Source organism: Ovis canadensis, chromosome 6 (assembly GCF_042477335.2).
Source record: "Ovis canadensis isolate MfBH-ARS-UI-01 breed Bighorn chromosome 6, ARS-UI_OviCan_v2, whole genome shotgun sequence".
Lineage (NCBI taxonomy): Eukaryota > Metazoa > Chordata > Mammalia > Artiodactyla > Bovidae > Ovis > Ovis canadensis.
The window spans coordinates 101,945,560-101,968,725 of record NC_091250.1 but is presented as its reverse complement, the minus strand read 5'-3'; the positions used below and the strand labels follow the sequence as shown (position 1 = coordinate 101,968,725).

At 36.2% G+C, this 23,166-nt stretch overlaps 1 protein-coding gene across 1 annotated transcript; it reads left to right on the top strand.

The window, feature by feature from the left end:
- On the top strand, nt 1-23,094 carry SULT1E1 (sulfotransferase family 1E member 1). Its single transcript, XM_069594290.1, has 8 exons — nt 1-144; nt 3,546-3,707; nt 7,652-7,777; nt 8,580-8,677; nt 12,397-12,523; nt 15,074-15,168; nt 18,106-18,286; nt 22,184-23,094. The coding sequence occupies exons 2-8, from the start codon at nt 3,557-3,559 to the stop codon at nt 22,294-22,296; spliced, it is 891 nt and encodes a 296-aa protein (XP_069450391.1). The 5' UTR covers nt 1-144; nt 3,546-3,556; the 3' UTR covers nt 22,297-23,094.
- The last annotated feature ends 72 nt before the right edge of the window (nt 23,095-23,166 follow it).

The following is a 23,166-nucleotide window of genomic DNA, read 5'->3' as shown; positions in this document are numbered from 1 at the left end:
TCTCTGGTATTCAGAATAAAAACTCACCAGAAACATTCCAAATGCACAGTAGTTCTCATCTGTTTTTGCAGCTTGAAACCTGAGTGGGGATTGAAGAAAACTGAATTGGATCACCCAGTTTCTGTCACAGGATCATCTGGACAGGTTTTATCTCTATTATTATTGCTGATATTAATATTTGGATTTCAGATATAGAAAATACAGAATTACTTATTATAAAACTATATTAAAAAGGAAATATAGAAAATAAAGTTTTTTATCAATATTTTACTTAGTGTAAAGCAAATAATCACTTTGTGATAAAAGATCACTTATCATTAAAAATAATATATTTATATAATGTTTTGCTGTTTAAATTAAAGAGTTTTAACATAAAACTTAGTATCATAGTTGCCTTGTAAATCCTGCATGTTAAACAGGTTCTCTATTTTACTGAAGTGAGAACAAAGCAAGCAGAGTAGAAAAGTTTAAGTGGAGACTGAATTCTAGTCAGATGTTTACTTCTGTGAAATATGTCAGAAGCAATCTGTTACTAACAGGGAACTTGCAAATATTACTGTTATTTTTAAGTGAGAGATATTTGACCTTCAAGAGCAGAAATCCAAGTCCTTAGTAAGTAGTTGAAAAGGTACACCATTGGCAGGACAGTGGCTGTTTCATTTAGGAATTGTTAGTGGATACTAGAAAACCTGAAGAGATTTGATCTAACAATGAAACAATTGAGTTTAATAAAGATTTTTTAGCATCTATTTTGTGACACAGTACTATGGTTCAGGATAGAAAAGTGTCCAAAAGGATATTCTCTCCTTTCAGCCACGTTGCTCAAATCCAAATTAGGTTGTAGAAGGTGAGGCTGAAGCAAGGCCTTTGCATCAGTACTCATCCTGATATTCAGACTTATCACTGTGCCTGTTAACAGCAGAGGAACTCAGAGCATATACTGGCTGAATGAAAGGCAGACTGGGGAGTAGAGGAGGGGAAGGTGGAGAAAGAGAGAAAGAAAGAGGAAGGGAAGGGGAAATACAAAGAAAAGAAGAAACATATTTCTTTCCTCTACTGAATTCATGAATCACAATTCTAATAATTTTTAGTCAGTGTTTCTAGACAATAGCACCCTACACACTCAGTTAGGGAATGAAGTTGACAATTTTGAACTGAACTATGTCTTTTGAGAAAGAAAAAAGCAGCTGGAGGTGAATCTGTACATTACAAGATGAGACCGCTTACCAAAAGAAGCTAAACAAAGCAAGAGATTTTATTATATGCCACCTAGTTTAACCCTGAGATTAAAATTGACCATGAAGGGTCAGTCAGAAGTCAGCCAACTGTTTTTGATAATAAATCAGCTACTCCCACTTGACTATAAGCCAATTCTTACAAACCTGGCAGAACACCAAGCAAGTTGTTCATAGGAATAAACAAATCAATAGGCAGGACAAGGTATGCCTTTTGTACACATTTTTTTTTCCCCTAGTGATTATATGAGCAATAAATTTCTATATAAACCATTAAAAAAAACAACTGGCAGTATAAAATGGGAACACTTCAGATATCTTCAATTTATAAATCAATCATAAATTACCTGCTATATATCATTTAGGAAAAAAAAAACACTTCTGATAGACAAAATTGACCAAAATGATTAAAATAACCAATAAACTTATGAAACATCAAAACATGAAAAGTTATAAAATATCTTTGATGTACAGATTTTTAGGGGTTTCCCTGATGGCTCAGATGGTAAAGAATCTGCCTGCAATGCAGGAGACCCGGGTTCAATCCCTGGAAGATTCCCCTGGAGAAGGGAATGGTTACCACTTTACTATTCTTGCCTGGGAAATCCCATAGAGAGAGAAGTTTGGCAGGCTACAGGCATCCCTGATGGCTCAGCAGGTAAAGAATCATCCTGCAGTGCAGGAGACACAGGAGACCTGGGTTAGATCATGTGTATGAGAATATAACAACTTATCCTACAGGGTTGTGTTTTTTTTTTTTTTTTTTTTTTTTTTGACAGTGGATAAAAGGGAGGTCCTACCATGTGTAAAACAGTCCGCTAGTGGGAAGCTGCTGTATAGCAGAGGGAGCTTAGCTCAGTGCTCTGTGATAACTTAGAGGGGTGAGATGGAGGGCAGAAGGGAGGTTCAAAAAGAAAGGAATGTATGTGTACCTATAGCTGGTTCACTTTGTTGTACTGCAGAAACTATGGGCTTTCCTGGTGGCTCAGTGGGAAGGAATCTGCCTGCCAGTGCAAGAGATGTGGGTTTGATCCCTGGGTCAGGAAGATTGGGAAGATCCCAAAGATCCCCTAGAGAAGGAAATGGCAACCTACTCCAGTATTCTTTGCTGGGAAATCTCATGGATAGAGGGGCCTGGAGGGCTACAGCCCATGGAATTGCAAAGAGTTGGACATGGTTTAGCTACTAAACAATAACAACAGTCCTGAGGCAGTCTTGTAACTGAATATTGCCCAGTTCTCTGGCATGATGAGCCTCACTTTACTCAGTAATACCTCAAGTCTTAAAAGAAAAATAAAGGAGATCCTGTGAGGGTAATATCAAAGAAGGATAACATTTGTTGAGATGCTATATCACAAACTCAGAATGGAGTAAGTTTGCAGAGGAAAAAGGTAATGAGAGAAGTTGAAAGGCAATAAAGGAAAGTTTGTCTAATTAAAAAGTCTAAGGCTTACTCTGAACATGAAATGAGGTATCATGGGATCAGGCACTGTCAATGATAACCATGTTGTTTAACCTTATAATTTTCACACAAGTCACTCAATGAGAGTGTCAACTTTACTGATGAAGTGAGAGAGAAAACTATAAGTAATGCTAGGGGGTCATACAAAAATCTTTTGTACCTTCAAGAATCCATGTCTTAGACATATCCATTACAGTGTCATTATTTTCATCTTTTTAATATACTCACCAAGCATTTTATTTTAATTTTTTCATTGAGTGGAACATATTCAGGATCAAAGAAAGCTTTGACTTTGACATCTGGCAATAGCTATCAAATATGGCCATTAAAATTTATTGTTATTTAATGTATACAGAATTAAGTAAAGGGATTTTTTGCCAAAATATTGCTGCATTTTCTCAATCTGTTAGTCTTTTTATATGTCTTATCAGTTTTGACAGAGAAATCAAGGCTCTACTCAATGTATCACACATTTTGTGCATAGTTTTAAGACATGTAACATTTTTGTGCTTTGCACTACTTATTCTTTTATATGTTAGAATTAAGTCACTTCAGTCATGTCTGACTCTGTGCGACCCCATAGACGGCAGCCCACCAGGCTCCTCCGCCCATGTGATTTTCCAGGCAAGAGTACTGGAGTGGGGTGCCACTGCCTTCTCTAGTAATAGGATTAGAAACTCTTAAAGCAACAAGGCTATGTTATACATTTCTTTAATATTATTACCCTATTTGTTCAACATGAAAGAAATGCTAGACACCCAAGAGAAATTTGATGCACAGGACTACTATTCATATTAAAACCACTTAAAGTGCATGTGAAGTGGAAAACATACCTTTTTTTCTTTCAGTGTACCACTCCATGATGAGTTCTTCCAAACCTGCCTATAAAGATTACTTCGGCAGAATTGGTGGAATGCCATTGTATAAAAAATTTATCAAGTGTTGGCATAATGTGGAGAAATTTGAGGCAAAACCAGATGACGTTGTCATTGTCACCTATCCCAAATCTGGTAAGTCTCTTTGTTATGTCAAAGTTGTTCCCTTTTCACCTAGAAAAGAAAAATCCACCTTTTCTGTTAAATATTAAGCCATTTCTCCCACATTCATTCTCCGTATTAAATGACAGATTATAAAAGTTCTGGTATATACACAGACGATAGTGGCATATTATAGCTCTGTTCTCTCCATATAAGTTAAATAAGCAGGGTGACAATATACAGCCTTGACGTATTCCTTTTCTTATTTGGAACCAGTCTGTTGTTCCATGTCCAGTTCTAACTGTTCCTTCCTGACCTGCATACAGGTTTCTCAAGAGGCAGGTCAGGTGGTCTAGTATTCCCATCTGTTGAAGAATTTTCCACAGTTTATTTTGATCCACACAGTCAAAGGCTTTGGCATAGTCAATAAAGTAGAAATAGATGTTTTTCTGGAACTCTCTTGCTTTTTTGATGATCCAATGGATGTTGGCAACTTGATCTCTGATTCCTCTGCCTTTTCTAAAACCAGCTTGAACATCTGGAAGTTCACGGTTCACGTATTGCTGAAGCCTGGCTTGGAGAATTTTGAGCATTACTTTACTAGTGTGTGAGATGAGCGCAATTGTATGGTAGTTTGAGCATTCTTTGGCATTGCCTTTCTTTGGGGTTAGAATGAAAACTGACCTTTTCCAGTCCTGTGGCCACTGCTGAGTTTTCCACATTTGCTGGCATATTGAGTGCAGCACTTTCACAGCATCATCTTTGAGGATTTGAAATAGCTCAACTGAAATTCCATCACTTCCACTAGCTTTGTTCGTAGTGATGCTTTCTAAAGCCCACTTGACTTCACATTCCAGGATGTCTGGCTCTAGGTGAGTGATCACACCATCGTGATTATCTGGGTCATAAATCTCTTTTTTGTACAGTTCTTCTGTGTATTCTTGCCACCTCTTCTTGATATCGCCTGCTTCTGTTAGGTCCATACCATTTCGGTCCTTTATGGAGCCCATCTTTGTGTGAAATGTTCCCTTGGTATCTCTCATTTTCTTGAAGAGATCTCTAGTCTTTCCCATTCTGTTGTTTTCCTCTATTTCTTTGCATTAACCGTTGAGGAAGGCTTTCTTATCTCTCTTTGCTATTCTTTGGAACTCTACATTCAGATGCTTATATCTTTCCTTTTCTCCTTTGCTTTTCATTTCTCTTCTTTTCACAGCTATTTGTAAGTCCTCCTCAGAGAGCCATTTTGCTTTTTTTGCATTTGTTTTCCATGAGGATGGACTTGATCCCTGTCTCCTGTACAATGTCACGAACCTCATGAGAAACGCTGGGCTGGAAGAAGCACATGCTGGAATCAAGAGTGCTGGGAGAAATATCAATAACTTCAGATATACACATGACACCACCATTATGGCAGAAAGTGAAGAGGAACTAAAAAGCCTCTTGATGAAAGTGAAAGAGGAGAGTGAAAAAATTGGCTTAAAGCTCAACATTCAGAAAACGAAGATCATGGCATCTGGTCCCATCATTTCATGGGAAATAGATGAGGAAACAGTGGAGACAGTGTCAGACTTTATTTTTGGGGGGCACCAAAATCACTGTAGATGGTGATTGCAGCCATGAAATTAAAAGACACTTACTCTTGGAAGGAAAGTTATGACCAATCTAGATAGCATATTAAAAAGCAGAGATATTACTTGGCCAACAAAGATCTGTCTAGTCAAGGCTATGGTTTTTCCAGTAGTCAAGTATGGATGTGAGAGTTGGACTGTGAAGAAAGCTGAGTGCCAAAGAATTAATGTTTTTGAATTGTGGTGTTGGAGAAGACTCTTGAGAGTCCCTTAGACTGCAGGGAGGTCCAACCAGTCCATCTTAAAGGAGATCAGACCTGGGTGTTCTTTCGAAAGACTGATGCTAAAGCTGGAACTCCAATAGTTTGGCCACCTCATGCTAAGAGTTGACTCATTGGAAAAGACCCTGATGTTGAGACACACTGGGGGCAGGAGAAGGGGACGACAGAGAATGCAATGGCTGGATGGCATCACTGACTCAATGGACGTGAATCTGAGTGAACTCCGGGAGTTGGTGATGGACAGGGAGGCCTGGTGTGCTGCAATACATGGGGTTGCAAAGAGTCTGACATGACTGAGTGACTGAACTGAGCTGAACTGATAGCTCTGTTCTAAAACCACAATCTGTACATATAATTTGAGCAGCACAGTGATAAATGGGTATTGTTGGCCATATAAGAAAGTCACATAATATAGATGGGTGACTATAGAACCATCAGTAAAATTTAAAATTACCCTTCTGTCTTTATGTCATTGTTGTCATTGCTGTATAGAGAAAGTATAAGTATTTTTCATGGATTTTTTAAAAAATTAGCACTTTTTAGCTAATAAGTTCCTCTTTCTAATGTCCATCTCTGAAGCTCTATTCTGTATTTTCCTGAAATTAACTTGTTAGTCATAGTCTTACAATCTTAGAACTTTAGAAATTAGAAAGTCCAATCCAGACTTCTTCTCTATGTGGTTGTTCCAATTAGTACTTAAATATGTCAAACGTTTAATATACCTTAGGTTATTCTGACTCTAAAGTGTTCTTCCATTCTCTTTCCTGTCTGGACCAATGTCAGCACAAAACCGAGGACATATGAGTGCTATTTCAGAATCAGTTTCTCTTAACTTCTTCATCTTCCATATTCAATCAATCAATCTGTTTTGCCCTTTTAGTCTCATAGATATGCCTCAGAGTCAGTTTCTAGTTTCCTTGTCACCTTCTTATGACCCTTCATTCCATTATTGTATTTACTCTGCCACTAGAGGAATTCTTCCAAAACATGATCCTTATAACCTTGCTTTCTTGCTTGATGTATGGCAATGACCTTTAAAATCTTTTAGAAATGACTTGAACTCTAGTATGAATTACAAGGCTTTGTAGGCTTGGTGTCTGCTTGACACTGCATCCTCATCTCCGTTCATCCCTTCAAGTAGCCTCTGATTTAGGTTTTATAATCTACATCCATGGAGATGGAAATGGCAACACACTCCAGTATTCTTGCCTGGAGAATCCCTTGGACAGAGGAGCCTAGCAGGCTGCAGTTCATGGGGTCGCAGAAGAGTCACAACAGAAGCAAGCTACATCCAATTCATTTCCTCACCACTTTACTATTTGTAAATGTCTGGCGATGATTTTAAAAAAAGGAGAGAGAGTTCTTCTGTCTGATAGAGCTCTCTCCTATCTTACACAACTAGTGAATTTCTGCCAACAATTTGTTAAGGCCAAACTCAATTGCCATGTTCTCTTAAAGTCGCTTCTTTCTTGTGGAAACATCATGGCGACAGCAGAAGCGCATAAAGTCCTCCTTTGCTGCTGCTGCTGCTGCAGCTGAGTCACTTCAATCGTGCCCGACCCTGTGCGACCCCAGAGACGGCAGCCCACCAGGCTCCCAGGCAAGAACAGTTCTTTAAATCCCTGTGCCCATCTGTATTACAGCATCTTAAGAAAAATGAAGCGTAATTATTGAGCACTGTTTCTGACTCTTCTGAGGGCCCTTGAATATCACAGGGCAAGGACCAGACTTATTCTTTTCTATAGTCTTTGCACTAGGACTCAACCTGAGGCATAAAAGCTATTGAGAAACCCTGTGGTTGAAAGCGTGCTTACTTTTTAGATGTGAAAATTTAGATCCAAATAAGTTATCAGCTTGTACAATATCACAATTCATTTTTGACAAAGTCAAATTTCTATCATAGGTGTATTTTATTACAACTGTGTTCATCCTTATTTTTGATGCTATGTTTGGATCCTATAAGAGTAAATATTAGGGCAAATAGTTTTTGTGTCCTTCCGTCATTCTGACAACTTTCAAATACTATTTCATTGGTAGCTTCTTACTTTATCCAACTACAAATACATTGATCCCTGCATTATCAATATGCATTGTCAATGAGAGACTCAGGTGTGTTTAATTTTTTCAGGTACAACGTGGGTTAGTGAAATTATATGCATGATTTATACTAACGGTGATGCGGAAAAGTGCAAACAAGAAGTCATTTTTAATAGAGTTCCTTACCTGGAATGTAGCACTGATCACTCTATGAATGGTAATACATAAGTTAATTTTAAAAGCTTTACACATATATTTTAATGTGTGGGTGTAAATGGTACAAGAAAGACTGTATGAAAAATAGTATTTTTTGGCAATAGTATTAACTGGCAATTAGTATTATGTCATCTACATAGGGAGGTATGTAAATTTAAATCTTGACAGAGTTTATAGTATAGCATATTCTTGGAATAGAGTGAGTGAGGATAGTTCTGACATGCTTTCATTAGAGCCTAGTAATATATGAGAATTATATCTCTCCTTGGGATAGATGCAGTGATACTTTAAACACTAGGGACATATCCATAAATTTTCAAGGATATGCAAAAAGATGTTCATCACAGATTCTGTTATTATTATAAAAAATTAGAGACAATATAAATGTTAATCAATGGAAGGTAAAAATGACATGAAGTCATTAAACATTATGATATCATATGTCTGTTTTCACTGAAGTGTTGGTATAAAATATTAAGAAAAATGCAGTTATACAATATTAAAAAATGTCATCTGTGTGTCTGGTATTTATATGGCTATGAGTCTGGGCATATAGATATAGTTGTATGGCAGGATGCTTACCAAAATGTTAATAATGATTTTTTTCAAAGTGGGGAAAATTTATTTAATCTATTTTTTTCTGTATGATTTTATCTATATAAACTTCTGTCACAGTAAATACATATCATTATTAAGAACATAAAATAGAATGCATAGATGTTTCTATTTTAAAAATCTGTAAAAATCCATACAAGTATTTATAATTTTTGAAGTTGTCCAACTTTTTTTTTTTTTTAAATTAGGAGTAAAACAATTAAAAGAGATAGCATCTCCTAGAATAGTGAAGACTCACCTGCCTGCTGAGCTTCTTCCAGTCTCATTTTGGGAAAAGAACTGTAAGGTAACAGAGTCAAGTGTTCTTAGAACTTCACCCAACTCAAAGAATGTTACAATGATAAAGTTAGGTAATATCCTGCATCTTATATACACTTGTTTATTTATTTCTTCACTGAATCTATAAACATTTTTAAAATGTGGATCATAGTATAGTTAGAAAGTCTAGACTTGAATTCTAACTCCAGAGCTGATTCTCAGAAAAACAGATAAACTCTCTAAGCTTTCAGGAAGCTGAAGTTTCCTCATCTGTAAAAGAGAGATAATAATTGCATTTCACATAGAGTTGTTATAAGGATTAGCTAGAATAATGCTTGTGAAGTGCTTAACATAGTACCTAGCATGTTATAAATAATTTACAATGGCTACTTTTATTTGTTATTATTAGTAATTGTAGTCAATGTACTCTTTTTGCAAACCATTGTGCTTGGCCTTGTGAGGCATGCAAATGAGCTAGGCAAGGATAAACCAGACAAAAGTGACAGAATAATTATTTATTGAGTGCCTATCATGAGCCAGCAATATAACAAATACACATGTAATCTTTGTCTTCATGGACACATGGTTCACAGGGGAAAGGGATAAATAACAGACACTACAGAAGGTGATATAAGTCAAGTAAAGGAAGAATTCTGGCCTAGATATTGAGAGCAGAGAAAGAACCTTAAAGCAAGTAACATCTCATCTGATATGTGAAGGATACATAAGAATTAGTCTATATAATCTCTGAGGCAACCCAAAGTGGCATGTGAAACCAGTTCAATTTAGCTAGAAGGCTGAGTGCCTGTACTGGTTGGATGAGTGATGGGAGATGAGCTGGGTTTGTTTGTAACAGATATGGAAGCCAACTTATGAAGTTTGGGCTCTACTTTGAGGATAATGAGGAGTTACAGCATATTAAGCTGCTGATTGAGATGATCAATTTTGCTTTTTAGAAAGAATAATAACATGGAATCCTAAAGTACAGGCCAAACATTGTCTTAGACCACTGATGTTGTTCCTCAAGACCTGACTAGTTTTATTAGGACACACTATGATCCATACTAAACATATGAGATATCAAAGTACTATATATAGTCATTATTGACAAAAAAGGGATCTATCAGAGTCATGAAGTATTTCTATTTTGTACTGTGATATAACATGGTATATATGACATTTTCTGGAGCTACATAGTGCAAACTTTTGAAGATTCCAATGTTTTTTGTTTGTTTGCTTTTATCATAAGCAATCCTAGAAAGATCACATTACATCCTTTTGAAGTCATACATAAGAGTTCTTTCTTTAATAAATACTGTTTATATGTATCTTCTGGGAAATGTGTGATTACTATTTTTTCAAGATATTTGGCCAAGTTACTTTCTTTTCTTTGAAAAATGGAATGAAGTCTTGGTGTTATCCCTTTACTTGTACATGAAAAGATACTGTACCTTTACAATAGCTACAGTCTTCAAAAGCCTGCTTATTATCTCCGGGATCATCAAAGAGTAGGAGACCATTGGATGAATCACATCTTGAGTACTTCTGGGGTGATTCACTGGTGGACAAGAAGACAGGTGGATTGAAACTATTGGCAAAAGTGTGTTTGGAGTTTTGAACTAAAAACTTTCAGTGGTTAAAAAAAAGAGAGTGAAAAAAAGGAACAAGCTAAAAGCTAAAAGAAGCAATTGAAGTCAGTAAACTTGAGGCTTTGGAGTTGTTGCAGAAGAGATTTATCCTTGATAAGAAAGAAAGGATAAAGAAACAAAACTGTCTTGGAAGAAATCATGGTGCTCAAGGGCAAGTCTTCAGAACCTTTAAGGTACCGAAGTAGTTTCAAGATTTGGCTACAAATGTTGCTAACTGAAGTAAAATAGAGGTAATGACCAAAGACCCCAAGAACCTAGAGAATCTGATGGATAATGTATGCAAATACTAAAATTACACAGCATGATGAAAAGCTTTGGAATGGAGAGTAATCTTATGAGTCTGATGTTCAAATTTTAAGTTAAAGCAAGGGAGTGACCATAAGTTTAAAAATGGCTTCAGTTAGGAGAAGAATGAATTATTACAGGGTTTTTTCAAGTGTAGGATTTTTAAGACATATTATATCCCAAGTGAATTGTGGGCAAACTAGAAACTTTGACTTGAGAGAGATGAGGGGAAAGACCTAGATTTTCCTCAAAGGCAGGAAGAGCATGCACAGTAAAAATTTAGTGTATAGAATCAAATTTTCCAAAATGGAGAGAAGATAAACTAATGGAAGTTTAAGGAAAGAGGGGTTGCTTTTACATTCCCTCTTCCCCCACCTTGAAGAATAGGGAACTAAGAGGTACAAACTACTATGTATAAAATAAATAAGCTACAATGATATATGGTACAACACAGGGAATATAGTCAATATTTTATAAAAGCTACAAATGGAGGTAATCTTTAAAAATTAATCACAATGTTATACACCTAAAACATATAATATTGTACATCAACTGTAACTCAATAAAAAAACAGTACATTAGGAAAAAAAAGCTTCATGTACGACCTGGAGCAAAACTTTAATACAGATTGTATTTTGAGATGCAGAGAATATTCAAGACAGAGGGAACAGTACGAACAAAAAAAGAAATAAAAATGATAAAGCAAATTTGTGGATATATATATATAGTGGCAAAGAGTTCCATTCAGCTTATAAGCAAAAAGGGCTAGGGAAAATTTTAAATAAATGTGGAAAAGTTTCATATGGCCAATGATAGCTTTGTTGAGAAAGAAAGTTGACTTTTTCTGTAGTATTTGGAGCTACTTCTTAGAATATTCAAACAAATTTCTTTAAAATTGTTTGAAAATGTAGAAACTTGAGTAGGACAGATTAGTGAGCCTTATCAGATCCACTAAAGAGTGGAAAATCAAGAGCTGCCATAGACCACGGCATGGCTCAGGTGCCTGAAGGAGGAAGTGGAAGACCATAGAGAGACAGAGTTTACTTGTGCAGGTCTTTTCCTGCAATGCAGAGTTGTTGTTTAGTCGCTAGGTCATGTCTGACTCTTCTGCGACCCCATGGGCTGTAGCCTGCCAGGCTCCTCTGTCCATGAGGTTTCTTAGGCAAGCATCCTGGAGTGGGTTGTCATTTCCTTACTCCAAGGGATTTTCCTGACCCAAGGATCCAACCCCTGACTCCTGCATTGGCAGGCAGATTCTTTACCACTGAGCCATAAGGGAAGCATGGAGTATCAGGGGTCTAAGCATCCCATAAAAATTAGCTTTTCTTCAAGACTGTGAATAAGAAAATAGCAGGACCTTTTTAAAATTGTTATGCAGGATCATTGTGTAGTATAAAAGCCAGAGGACTTTATTTTTGACTGAATGATTTATCAAATCACTTACTCTCATTGATTACTTCTCAACGATGTATTCTGACTCATATTTAGTTTAGTTTCTTCATTTATAATTTGGCGATAATAATCTGCCTCACCCAATTTATAGCAATGGAATTTGAGGCTCTCAAATGAAACATGTGAAAATGGCATAAAAATGAAAAGTGAAAACTAACATTGAACAGCAATACAAAAGATGTTGTCATTTCAGTTTATTGAAGGAATTTCCTTTTTTATAATTTTAATATTTTGTAAATTTTCTAAAGCAAATATATGTTATGTTTACAGTTAAAAACATAAACTTTTTCTTTTTAAATCTTGATGTGACCAAATTTGAAAAATAGTAGGTGATTTAATAACTAATTTCATCTTCCCTTAGATCATCTATCTTTCCCGGAATGCCAAGGATTTGGTTGTTTCTTATTATTTTTTCTTTTTAATGGTGACTGCTAATCCAGATCCTGGTTCTTTTCAAGATTTTGTGGAGAAATTCATGAATGGGGAAGGTATGAAGAGTTTCTTTTTCTGAATTCTTTCAAGGTAAATGATACAAGGCAAATGACATCTTTGGGGATAATTTTTGCTTTCTGTTCTGGTCTATTATCCTTCCTGGCCCTTAATTAAAACACAGAAGTTCTAGAAGCCCTTGAACTTAGAACAAGCATAGTTTTTCCAGATGAGAATGGCGAAGTTCAGAATCTGGACACTCGAGTACAGTGCCTACAAATAGGTATATATATGTATATGTGTTTGTCCAATTCTCTTTCATGTCTTGTTATTACAGAAGTACTTCACAGTGTGTTATTATAACTTCACTGAACAAGAAGGAAAAAGATAGAGGAGAGAACTTGTTCGTTTGTATTTAAGAAAAATTTCAGATACTAAATGAGGCCAGCATTCACAAAGAAGTCTGAATATCTACAAAATTCTTACTCATTCTACCCACTGTACAGTTTGAATAATTCAACTAGATTTCTTAGAATAGTACAAGAGTTACTTGAGCAGAAATTCTGGGAAATTTTGTCTTTTTATTTAACTCCAGACTAAAGCAACAGAGTATTTAGGTTTGAGAAAGAAAGTGTTCAGAAGAATCTAATATTAACTAAAGAAGGCCATTCTGACTCCTTAATAATAAGTGTAAGGAAAGGGATAATAATGTCATTTATATCCCCCCAAATTAATCAGTTCAGTTCAGTTCAGTCGCTCAGTCGTGTCCGACTCTTTGCGACCCCATGAATCGCAGCACACCAGGCCTCCCTGTCCATCACCATCTCCCGGAGTTCACTCAGACTCACATCCATCAACTCAGTGATGCCATCCAGCCATCTCATCCTCTGTCGTCCCCTTCTCCTCCTGCCCCCAATCCCTCCCAGCATCAGAGTCTTTTCCAATGAGTCAACTCTTCACATGAGGTGGCCAAAGTACTGGAGTTTCAGCTTTAGCATCATTCCTTCCAAAGAAATCCCAGGGTTGATCTCCTTCAGAATGGACTGGTTGGATCTCCTTGCAGTCCAAGGGACTCTTAATATTGACTCAATAAAAGTGTGGTATATGTGCTTTATGTTTGTTGCTACCTTTGGAAAATTTTATACTAAAGCACGAATAAATTACATGCCTCAAGATCATCAAAATGTGCATTGTAAAACGGGTAAAGATAATGCTGTACCTCAGCAAAATAGATGAATAAGATCACTATAAAAGTCATTTATGACTTTTCTGCAAAGAAACAAATGGGACAAAGCAGAAGCAGACCTACCCACAGGTACAGAGAAAAAATTAGCAGTTACCATAAAGCTGGATGGCATCACTGACTTGATGGACGTGAGTCTGAGTGAACTCCGGGAGATGGTGATGGACAGGGAGGCCTGGCATGCTGCGATTCATGGGGTCACAAAGAGTCGGACACGACTGAGCGACTGAACTGAACTGAACTGACTGATAAGGGAGAAAGATGGGGAAGGGGCAGAATGATGAAGGGGATTAAGAGTCCAAACTGCCAGCTATAAAATAAATACATCACAGGGAAATAATGGACAAGACAGGGAATATAGTCATTATTTTATACTAACTTTTGGCGTGTAATGTATTCGAATATTGAATCACTATGTTTACACCTTTGATGTTATTTTAGGTTAACTATAAATAAATAAATAATTGTCAGTAGGGTCAAAGAACAAAAGAAATATTCGATGACTTAATGCAAAGCAGAATACTTTGGCTCACACATCATCATTATTACTATGTCAGCTTTTTACTGGGTGAAACACTTGGATACATGTGAGAAAAGATGAGGGAGAGAAAAGAAGAATCCATATTTGGTCATACCACATCACCTCCAAAATCTTCTAACATTTTAAAGTGAGAATGAAACTAAGGATCCCTAAGAAAGCACCCCTTTACCCTTTAAACTGCAACAGTGTAAAAAAAATTATATAATTATAAATTATTCAGTTACCAAAGCTACTTTTTAAATGGTAAATTTGAGATCTGGACTGCATTCTAATCATAAGAATGTTGATAGTTCTACTACTGAACTCCTTTCATTTACAACACACACACACAGACACACACACACATACCATTTTCAAAAATACTCTTATAAGTTCTAAATCAAATGGAAACACTTCCATCACTTTTCCTCTGAGTTGTAAACTATGTAATAATAATGAAAGTTGAGATTATATTTCTGTATGTAGATTTTCAACATATTTCCTGCAGAGAAATTTGCCTCAGATGCGCAGCTGATCTCTAGTTTTCATTCCATGACCATTTATTTATATTTTTTTTCTCTGAAACCTCATTTTCAAGCTGAGTCTGAGCGTAGAGTTGATGCTATGTCCTCACATTGTTTTTTTTTTAAATATAAACTTATTTATTTTAATTGAAGGTTAATTATAATATTGTATTGGTTTTGCCATACATCAACATGAATCCGCCACAGGTATACACGTGTTCCCCATCCTGAACCCCCCTCCCTTCTCCCTCCCCGTACTATCACTCTGGGTCGTCTTAGTGCACCAGCCCCAAGCTCACACTGTTTTTATCTCTGATCTTAGTTCCTTATGGTTCCTGGTATGAACACACAAAATCTTGGTGGGAAAAGAGGAAGAATCCACAAGTGCTATTTCTTTTCTACGAAGACATGAAGGAGGTGAGAAACTCAAAAGACATGGCAACTTCATAATTATCAAAATGTTAGCATTTGAAAATAATGTAGATACAAAATTTTGCCTTTGAATAAATAATGCAGCCACCTCCAAAAGTTACAATAATCCAGATACTCTACTACAGATTGAACGTAGTGAATAAAAACCTTCTGTAAATGAACACATTTAAACTCAAGTCTCAAAAATGTTACCAAAGATAAAAGTGGAAAGAGTTTGAGTTCTTAAATCAAAGCAACAGCCACACACAACACACACACACAGATGCAGATGCACAAAAGGAATCACAATGGGCAAGAAGAGTTAAATGGTCTCTAAATCCATAGATAATGGAATTATTAGAAAAAGACCATAAAATAGCTATACTTCACATGTTTAAAAAAATAAAAGAAGAAATTTAAAATCTTACAAAGAAACAGGAGTTTAGTAAAATTGACAAAGCAGATTTGGGCGGAAAAAAAGAGCAGCAAACCAGAATTTCTAAAATAACTTCTAAAAATTAAAATTTGAAAAGCAAAAAGATGGCTTAAATAACAGATAAGGCATGGCTACACAGTGAATTAGTAATGTGGTAGATGATGCTGAGGAAAGTCCACAGGAATTAGTAATGTGGTAGATGATGCTGAGGAAAGTCCACAGGATGTACTTCAGTGAGATAAATAGAATACTTTAGAAAGAGTAATGGATATGTAGGATAGAGTAATAACATCTTACATGTATCAAGTCAAAGTTCCAGAAGAAAGTAAAGAGAATGCCAGAATAGCAAAATGCAAAAGTATGATGACATCACAATTTCTTAAAAATCTAGTTTTTTTCTAGCTTCATTAATAATCAGGGTAATTCAAAATAAAAATGTCTGTGAGGTGCTATTTCACACACAGCAGAGTGACAACAATGAGATGTAGTCTGACTGGGCTATGCTTAGTTGCTCAGTCATATCTGACTCATTGCACACTGTAGCCCGCCAGGCTCTTCTGTCCATGGGGATTCTCCAGGCAAGAATATTGGAGTGGGTTGCCATACTTACTTTCGAGGGATCTTCCCAACACAACCCAGGGACTGGGACTGAACCCAGGTCTCTCACATTGCAGGCAGATTCTTTATCAGCTGGGCTATAAGGGAAGCCCAGTCTAACTGTAGTCTGACAATATATACTAGTCAGGATGTGGCTTAGTGAGAAGTAACACACTTCTGATAAGAGTATAAGAATATACAAATGTTGTGGACAACATGTCACCTAGGGAGGGCAAACGTGTATAACTTAAGGCTCACAAATTCCACTAGTAGATATAAGTTTATGAGAAACACTGATGTGTATATTAGTTTATATGCACAGCAATCTCCATAACAGCATTCCGCACGACTATAAAAACAACCCCAATACACATATACTCAGGAATAAATGCATTGTATATACTATTATTCCACAATTAAATACTATATTGCAGTGAAAAGGAATGTATTTCAAATGTGCTTATCAGTTGAGTAAAATCAAGCTATATGTTGTCTAGGGATAGATACATGAGTTTCAAATCTACAGAGTAAAGGCACAGGATTGAGTAGGTCATTTTCAGGACAGCAAGTTTGTTTGTCGTTGTCATTTGTGAAACTTGGAATGGAGAGTGAAAAAAATGAAGTTGGGAACTTGCAAATGGAAGAACTTAGCCAATTATGAATGTTTTTTTACATGTACTGGGTAGTAGGTAAGGGTGCTGCATTCATATTAATTCTTTAAAGTATATATGCACACATATCAAATAATTTATAAATGAAAGACAAAATACTAGATCTTTTTATTAAGGGGTAACAAATATCTTCTCTAATTTATTATATATATATATATATATATTTATTGGCTGTGCTGGGTCTTCATTGCTGCTCAGGCTTTTCTCTAGTTCTGGTGACCAGGGGCTACACTACATTGAGGTGGCCAGGCTTCTCATAGCAGTGGCTTCTCTTGTTGTTGAGGATGGGCTCTAGGCATGTGGGCTCAGTAGTTGCATTTCCCGGGCTCTAGGGCACATGCTTGATAGTTGCGGCGCATGGGTTTATTTGCTCCACGGCAAGTGGGATCTTCTGGATCTGAGATTGAACCCATGTCTCCTGCATTCGCAGGCGGATTCTTTACCACTGAGCCACCAGGGAAGCCCTCTTCTCTCATTCTTTCTTAGCACCAAGAAAGCAATTGATATCCAGGTCTTGTTCACATTTTTGAGCAATTATTGAAATTCATTTCACAGTAATTCTAGAGTTGTTTTGATGAGGACGTATTTAAAATAAAATTATGGATATTATTTTAGAAGCAGAATTATTTCTTTATAGAATTTAATGCAGAATAGATTTGAATGAGAAGCAACCATGATTTGTAGTTTGCTATTATATTACTTAAATTTGTGTTCTATAGCTAGAATATTGAAGACAGTAAATTTAAAAGGCGCACGAACAAAATTTAATAGTTAATCCATGCCTTTCACCCTCCCAAATTGTCTCTATCCATTTACTCCCTATTTTGGTCAATAATGGCCAGGTTTATGTTTCTTCTCTATTTGCAAAAATGAGGAGCAAAGGAATAAATCTTTTCTCTTGTTTCTGCAATGCATCAAGTAAGAGTAAAAGACATTAACCGTATATGTAGAGATACTATATTTTTTGTGGAAACAAGTAAATAAAAAAAGTGTGAGAATGCATATATGATACAATAGATTTATATGGAATTTATGGAGCAAAAATAGAGTTATCTAACTTAAATTGGAATAGTCAAGGAAATAATCCCAAAGAAAGTGATACTTAAGCTGAAGTTTGACAGGTAGACTGCTCATTAGAAGCCTACTTTCCAATATCAGTGTGGGGAGGAGAGGGGAAGAATGATTTTCTTATTGTGTCCTTTTTTTTTTTTCAAAAACAAAATATGTTTTTCTTCCTAGAATATCAGAAAAGAGGTGATGAAATTGTTACAATTTCTGGGAAGGGAGGCATCAGATGAGCTTGTGGACAAGATTATAAAGCACACTTCATTCGAGGAGATGAAGAACAATCCATCTACCAATTATACAACATTGCCAGATAAAATCATGAACCAAAAGGTATCTCCCTTCATGAGAAAAGGTGAGATGCTCATGGTATTTGCCTCCATTGCTACAGGAAGGCCTAAGTTTAAACATTTACAGGCAAACATCTATTAAAGTCTATTCATGCCTGTGGACCCCACTTGTTTTCTTTAGAGCTGTTTCCATCTTTGAGTGATCAGTTCTGCAGAAGTACAAAATATTAATACTACTACTAAGAAATTACTATTAGAAACATTACTAATAGTAATTGACTAGTTTTGCAGAAGCATAAAATACTAGTACTACTACTAATAAATTACTATCACATGTTGATTATTTAGTGCATACAACAAAATATATTAAGAACCACCAGCAGTCACCCTAGCCTCAGTACTAGCACTAATATCATAGCCTACTACTACTACTACTACTACTAAGTCACTTCAGTTGTGTCCGACTCTGTGTGACCCCTTAGACGGCAGCCCACCAGACTCCGCCGTCCCTGGGATTCTCCAGGCAAGAACACTGGAGTGGGTTGCCATTTTCTTCTCCAATGCATGAAAGTGAAAACTGAAAGTGAAGTTGCTCAGTTGTGTCCGACTCTTTGCGACACCATGGACTGCAGCATACCAGGCCCCTCCATCCATGGGATTTTCCAGGCAAGAGTACTGGAGTGGGGTGCCATTGCCTTCTCTGATACCACACCCTACTAGCTATTATTTGTTAAGTCTTTATGCCTTGGTGCTATACATATATGTTATACAAAATGTAAATTCTATTTTTATTAAAATTCCAATACAAGAGTTAGGAAAAAACTTCTATTATCTCATTTTGAGATGAGGAAACAACCTTAGAACAGTTAGTCAGCTCTTCCCTAGCTAAGTGGCAGACATTTTTCAAGACTAAATGTCAAATGTCAAACATCAAATGGTACACATTGAATATGTACAGTTTTCTGCATATTAATTATACTTCTACAAAGCTGCTAAAACAGCACCAAGTTTCAAAACACTAAGCAGAAAATACTGCTCAACTTGGTAAAAATATCAAAGTACAATGAGGTGACATCTACTGGGAGGAGGCATGTACTTGATAAGACACAGTCAGTTCATAAATACATAGGTATATAGGATATGGACTTAACAGAAGCAGAAGATATTAAGAAGAGGTGGAAAGAATACACAGAAGGACCATACAAAAAAGATCTTCACGACCCGGATAATCACGATGGTGTGATCACTCATCTAGAGCCAGACATCCTGGAATGTGAAGTCAAGTGGGCCTTAGAAAGCATCACTACGAACAAAGCTAGTGGAGGTGATAGAATTACAGTGGAGCTATTTCAAATCCTGAAAAATGATGCTGTGAAAGTGCTACCAATATGCCAGCAAATTTAGAAAAGTCAGCAGTGGCCACAGGACTGGCAAAGGTCAGTTTTCATTCCAATACCAAAGAAAGGCAAAGCCAAAGAATACTCAAACTACCGTACAATTGCAATCATCTCACACACTAGTAAATTAATGCTTAAAATTCTCCAAGCCAGGCTTCAACAATACATGAACCGTGAACTTCCTGATGTTCAAGCTGGTTTTAGAAAAGGCAGAGGAACAGGAAATCAAATTGCCAACATCTGCTGGATTATGGGAAAAGCAAGAGAGTTGAAAAGAAAACATCTATTTCTGCTTTATTGACTATGCCAAAGTCTTTGACTGTGTGGATCACAATAAACTGTGGAAAATTCTGAAAGAGATGTCAATACCAGACCACCTGACCTGCCTCTTGAGAAATCTGTATGCAGGTCAGGGAGCAACAGTTAGAACTGGACATGGAACAACAGACTGGCTCCAAATAGGAAAAGGAGTTCGTCAAGGCTGTATATTGTCACCCTGCTTATTTAACTTATATGCAGAGTACATCAGGAGAAACACTGGACTGGAAGAAACACAAGCTGGAATCAAGATTGCCAGGAGAAATATCAATAACCTCAGATATGCAGATAACACCACCCTTATGGCAGAAAGTGAAGAGGAACTAAAAAGCCTCTTGATGAAAGTGAAAGAGGAGAGTGAAAAAGTTGGTTTAAAACAACATTCAGAAAACTAAGATCATGGCATCTGGTCCCATCACTTTATGGGAAATAGATGGGGAAACACATTTTTGGGCTCCAAAATCACTGCAGATGGTGATTGCAGCCATGAAATTAAAAGACGCCTACTCCTTGGAAGGAAAGTTATGACCAACCTAGACAGCATATTAAAAAGCAGAGACATTACTTTGCCAAGAAAGGTCCGTCTAGTCAAAGTTGTGGTTTTTCCAGAAGTCATGTATGAATGTGAGAGTTGGACTGTGAAGAAAGCTGAGAGTCAAAGAACTGATGCTTCTGAACTGTGGTGTTGGAGAAGACTCTTGAGAGTCCCTTGGACTGCAAGGAGATCCAACCAGTCCATTCTGAAGGAGATCAGCCCTGGGATTTCTTTGGAAGGAATGATGCTAAAGCTGAAACTCCAGTACTTTGGCCACCTCATGCGAAGAGTTGACTCATTGGAAAAGACTCTGATGCTGGGAGGAATTGGGGGCAGGAGGGATTGGGGGCAGGAGGAGAAGGGGACGACAGAGGATGAGATGGCTGGATGGCATCACTGACTCGATGGATGTGAGTCTGAGTGAACTCCGGGAGATGGTGATGGACAGGGAGGCCTGGCATGCTGCAGTTCATGGGGTTGCAAAGAGTCGGACATGGCTGAGCAACTGAACTGAACTGAACTGATAGGATATGCAAAGTATTGGGACATCCACTGTTACTTGGATAATCTTCCTTCTGGAAGAAAAACTAATAAAATAAAATAAAAGAATAATCTTCCTCTTGGAACCAAATTGTCAATGATAGGGTTAAGGATTTTTTAAACAATTGTATTAGCAAACTTGCAATTGGGTTAAAACAGGGCACCCCTGAAAAAGGAATAAAATGCAGATTAAATTTAGGTTACCTATACTCAGATTATCTCAGTTTCTTTCCCCAGAATGTCTTCATATATTTTAAAGATAAAACAATAAAAATAATTTTCATGCTTATAAAGTGTTTCATACTATTGAGTCCTCTGACAGAATCTGATTTTCAAGACACATTTTCTATCTTATGATTTTTGGATTATTTCATTGGGAAGGTTTAGAGCTCCTTGGATTAAGAGGACAAGTGAACTACTGATTAATTTAAAGTACTAGTGACTTCTTCCTTTCAGAGGAGAGTTGGATGTGATGAAAAGCAAAGAAGAGCCTGCTAGACTTTTGTAACAGCACAGGTGGTAAATATTGAGGAGCTTCTCTAACTGTTGGTGGCAGTAAAAATGGGGAGGAGGCAATGGCTATGAAGAAAGTCTGAATATAAATAAAGAATTAGATATTCTGGCCTAAAGACAACAGCCACGCTTATGCAATGGATATCTGCATTCAGTTAACCAGGTTATGGAAAATGACTCAAAGAAGATGCAGTCTGGTGGGGAAGAAAATGAATTTATTTTTTAGCTGGGTGAATTTGAGATGTTCCTATGAAATACAGGTGGCCACATCAGGTAGGCAACTTGGGTATGAAGACATTATTCTGGATTTTAATGTTTTCAACATGAAGATGATATTTAATACCACAGGAGAGGTAAAACATGGATCACGAATATTTCAAAGGAAATTGGAGAAGAAAATTAAGTAGCATAAGAAAGGAAGGTCAGAGAAATAAATGTGCTTTTTTTTTGTATGTTTATTTGTTTTATTATTTTTAAACAATCAGGACAAATCCTTGTTTGCACTCTCAAATATATAGTATTTATGGTATATACTTACAATTAAGGGTTGCAAAAATAAAATTTGATTAGGTGTTAATGAAAGTGATAGATATTAGAAAATTTCACTATTCTGACTGGAAGACATAGTGTTTACTGCTTTCTTTTCTTTTCTGTTATAGGAATTGTAGGAGACTGGAAGAATTACTTTACAGTAGCCCTGAATGAGAAATTTGATAAGCACTATGAGGAGCAAATGAAGGGATCTACACTGAAGTTCCGAACTGAGGTCTAGGAAGGGTTTTCTTAACATCTGAGATTAAACTTTTGTTTCATCCTTCCTCACCTTCTTCATTTTAAACTAGTAGAGAATGAATTATACAAAAGATCATGATCAGGTTCACATGATTATTGAGATCTTAGTATGAAAGAGTAAGAAAGATTTTTTCCTGTAATTATCTCTTTAATATTTTCTTCCCTTTTTTCTTTACTGTAAATATTACACAAAGCTATAGCCTATGAGAATGATGTAGGTACACACAAATTGTTCAAGTTGTTAGAGCCTCAGTAAAAATAATCAGACATTCCAAATTATTTAACTTTGTGTCTACTTTTTCCCATTTATTAGTATATTTGGTATATAATGAAGGGGTATATGTATATACATGTATATACATATACATATATATGTATATGTACCTTTAAATACATATGGATAAATACATATTAATAATCATATGTGGAATTTTAAAACCTTGACAAATAGAACTGAAAAGAATGAACATGAGTGTATAACTAGATGTATTATTTCTTGGCTGAAATTGTCTTTCATTCACTGCAAAATGACTTAACTTGGAATTTACCTTAGTTTAGTGTAAATTTTCAGCATTTTCAGAACTGATTTCCAGATGTCTATAAATAATTCCAAAGAGTATGATATATGTTTGAATATCTTTAGCTAATTTAAAATAGTTATACTTTAGAGTTCCTTCTATCCTATACACAATGTAATCAAAGTAAGATCTGTAAACTAAAGTTTTAATGAATGTGAGATATACCAATAAAATAAAACAAACGCAAAAGCAAAAGAAAATTGTTTTTTATGTAAACAATGTTGTTTTGACTTACGTCTCCTATTTTTCTATATTGTATTGATCATCTTTTT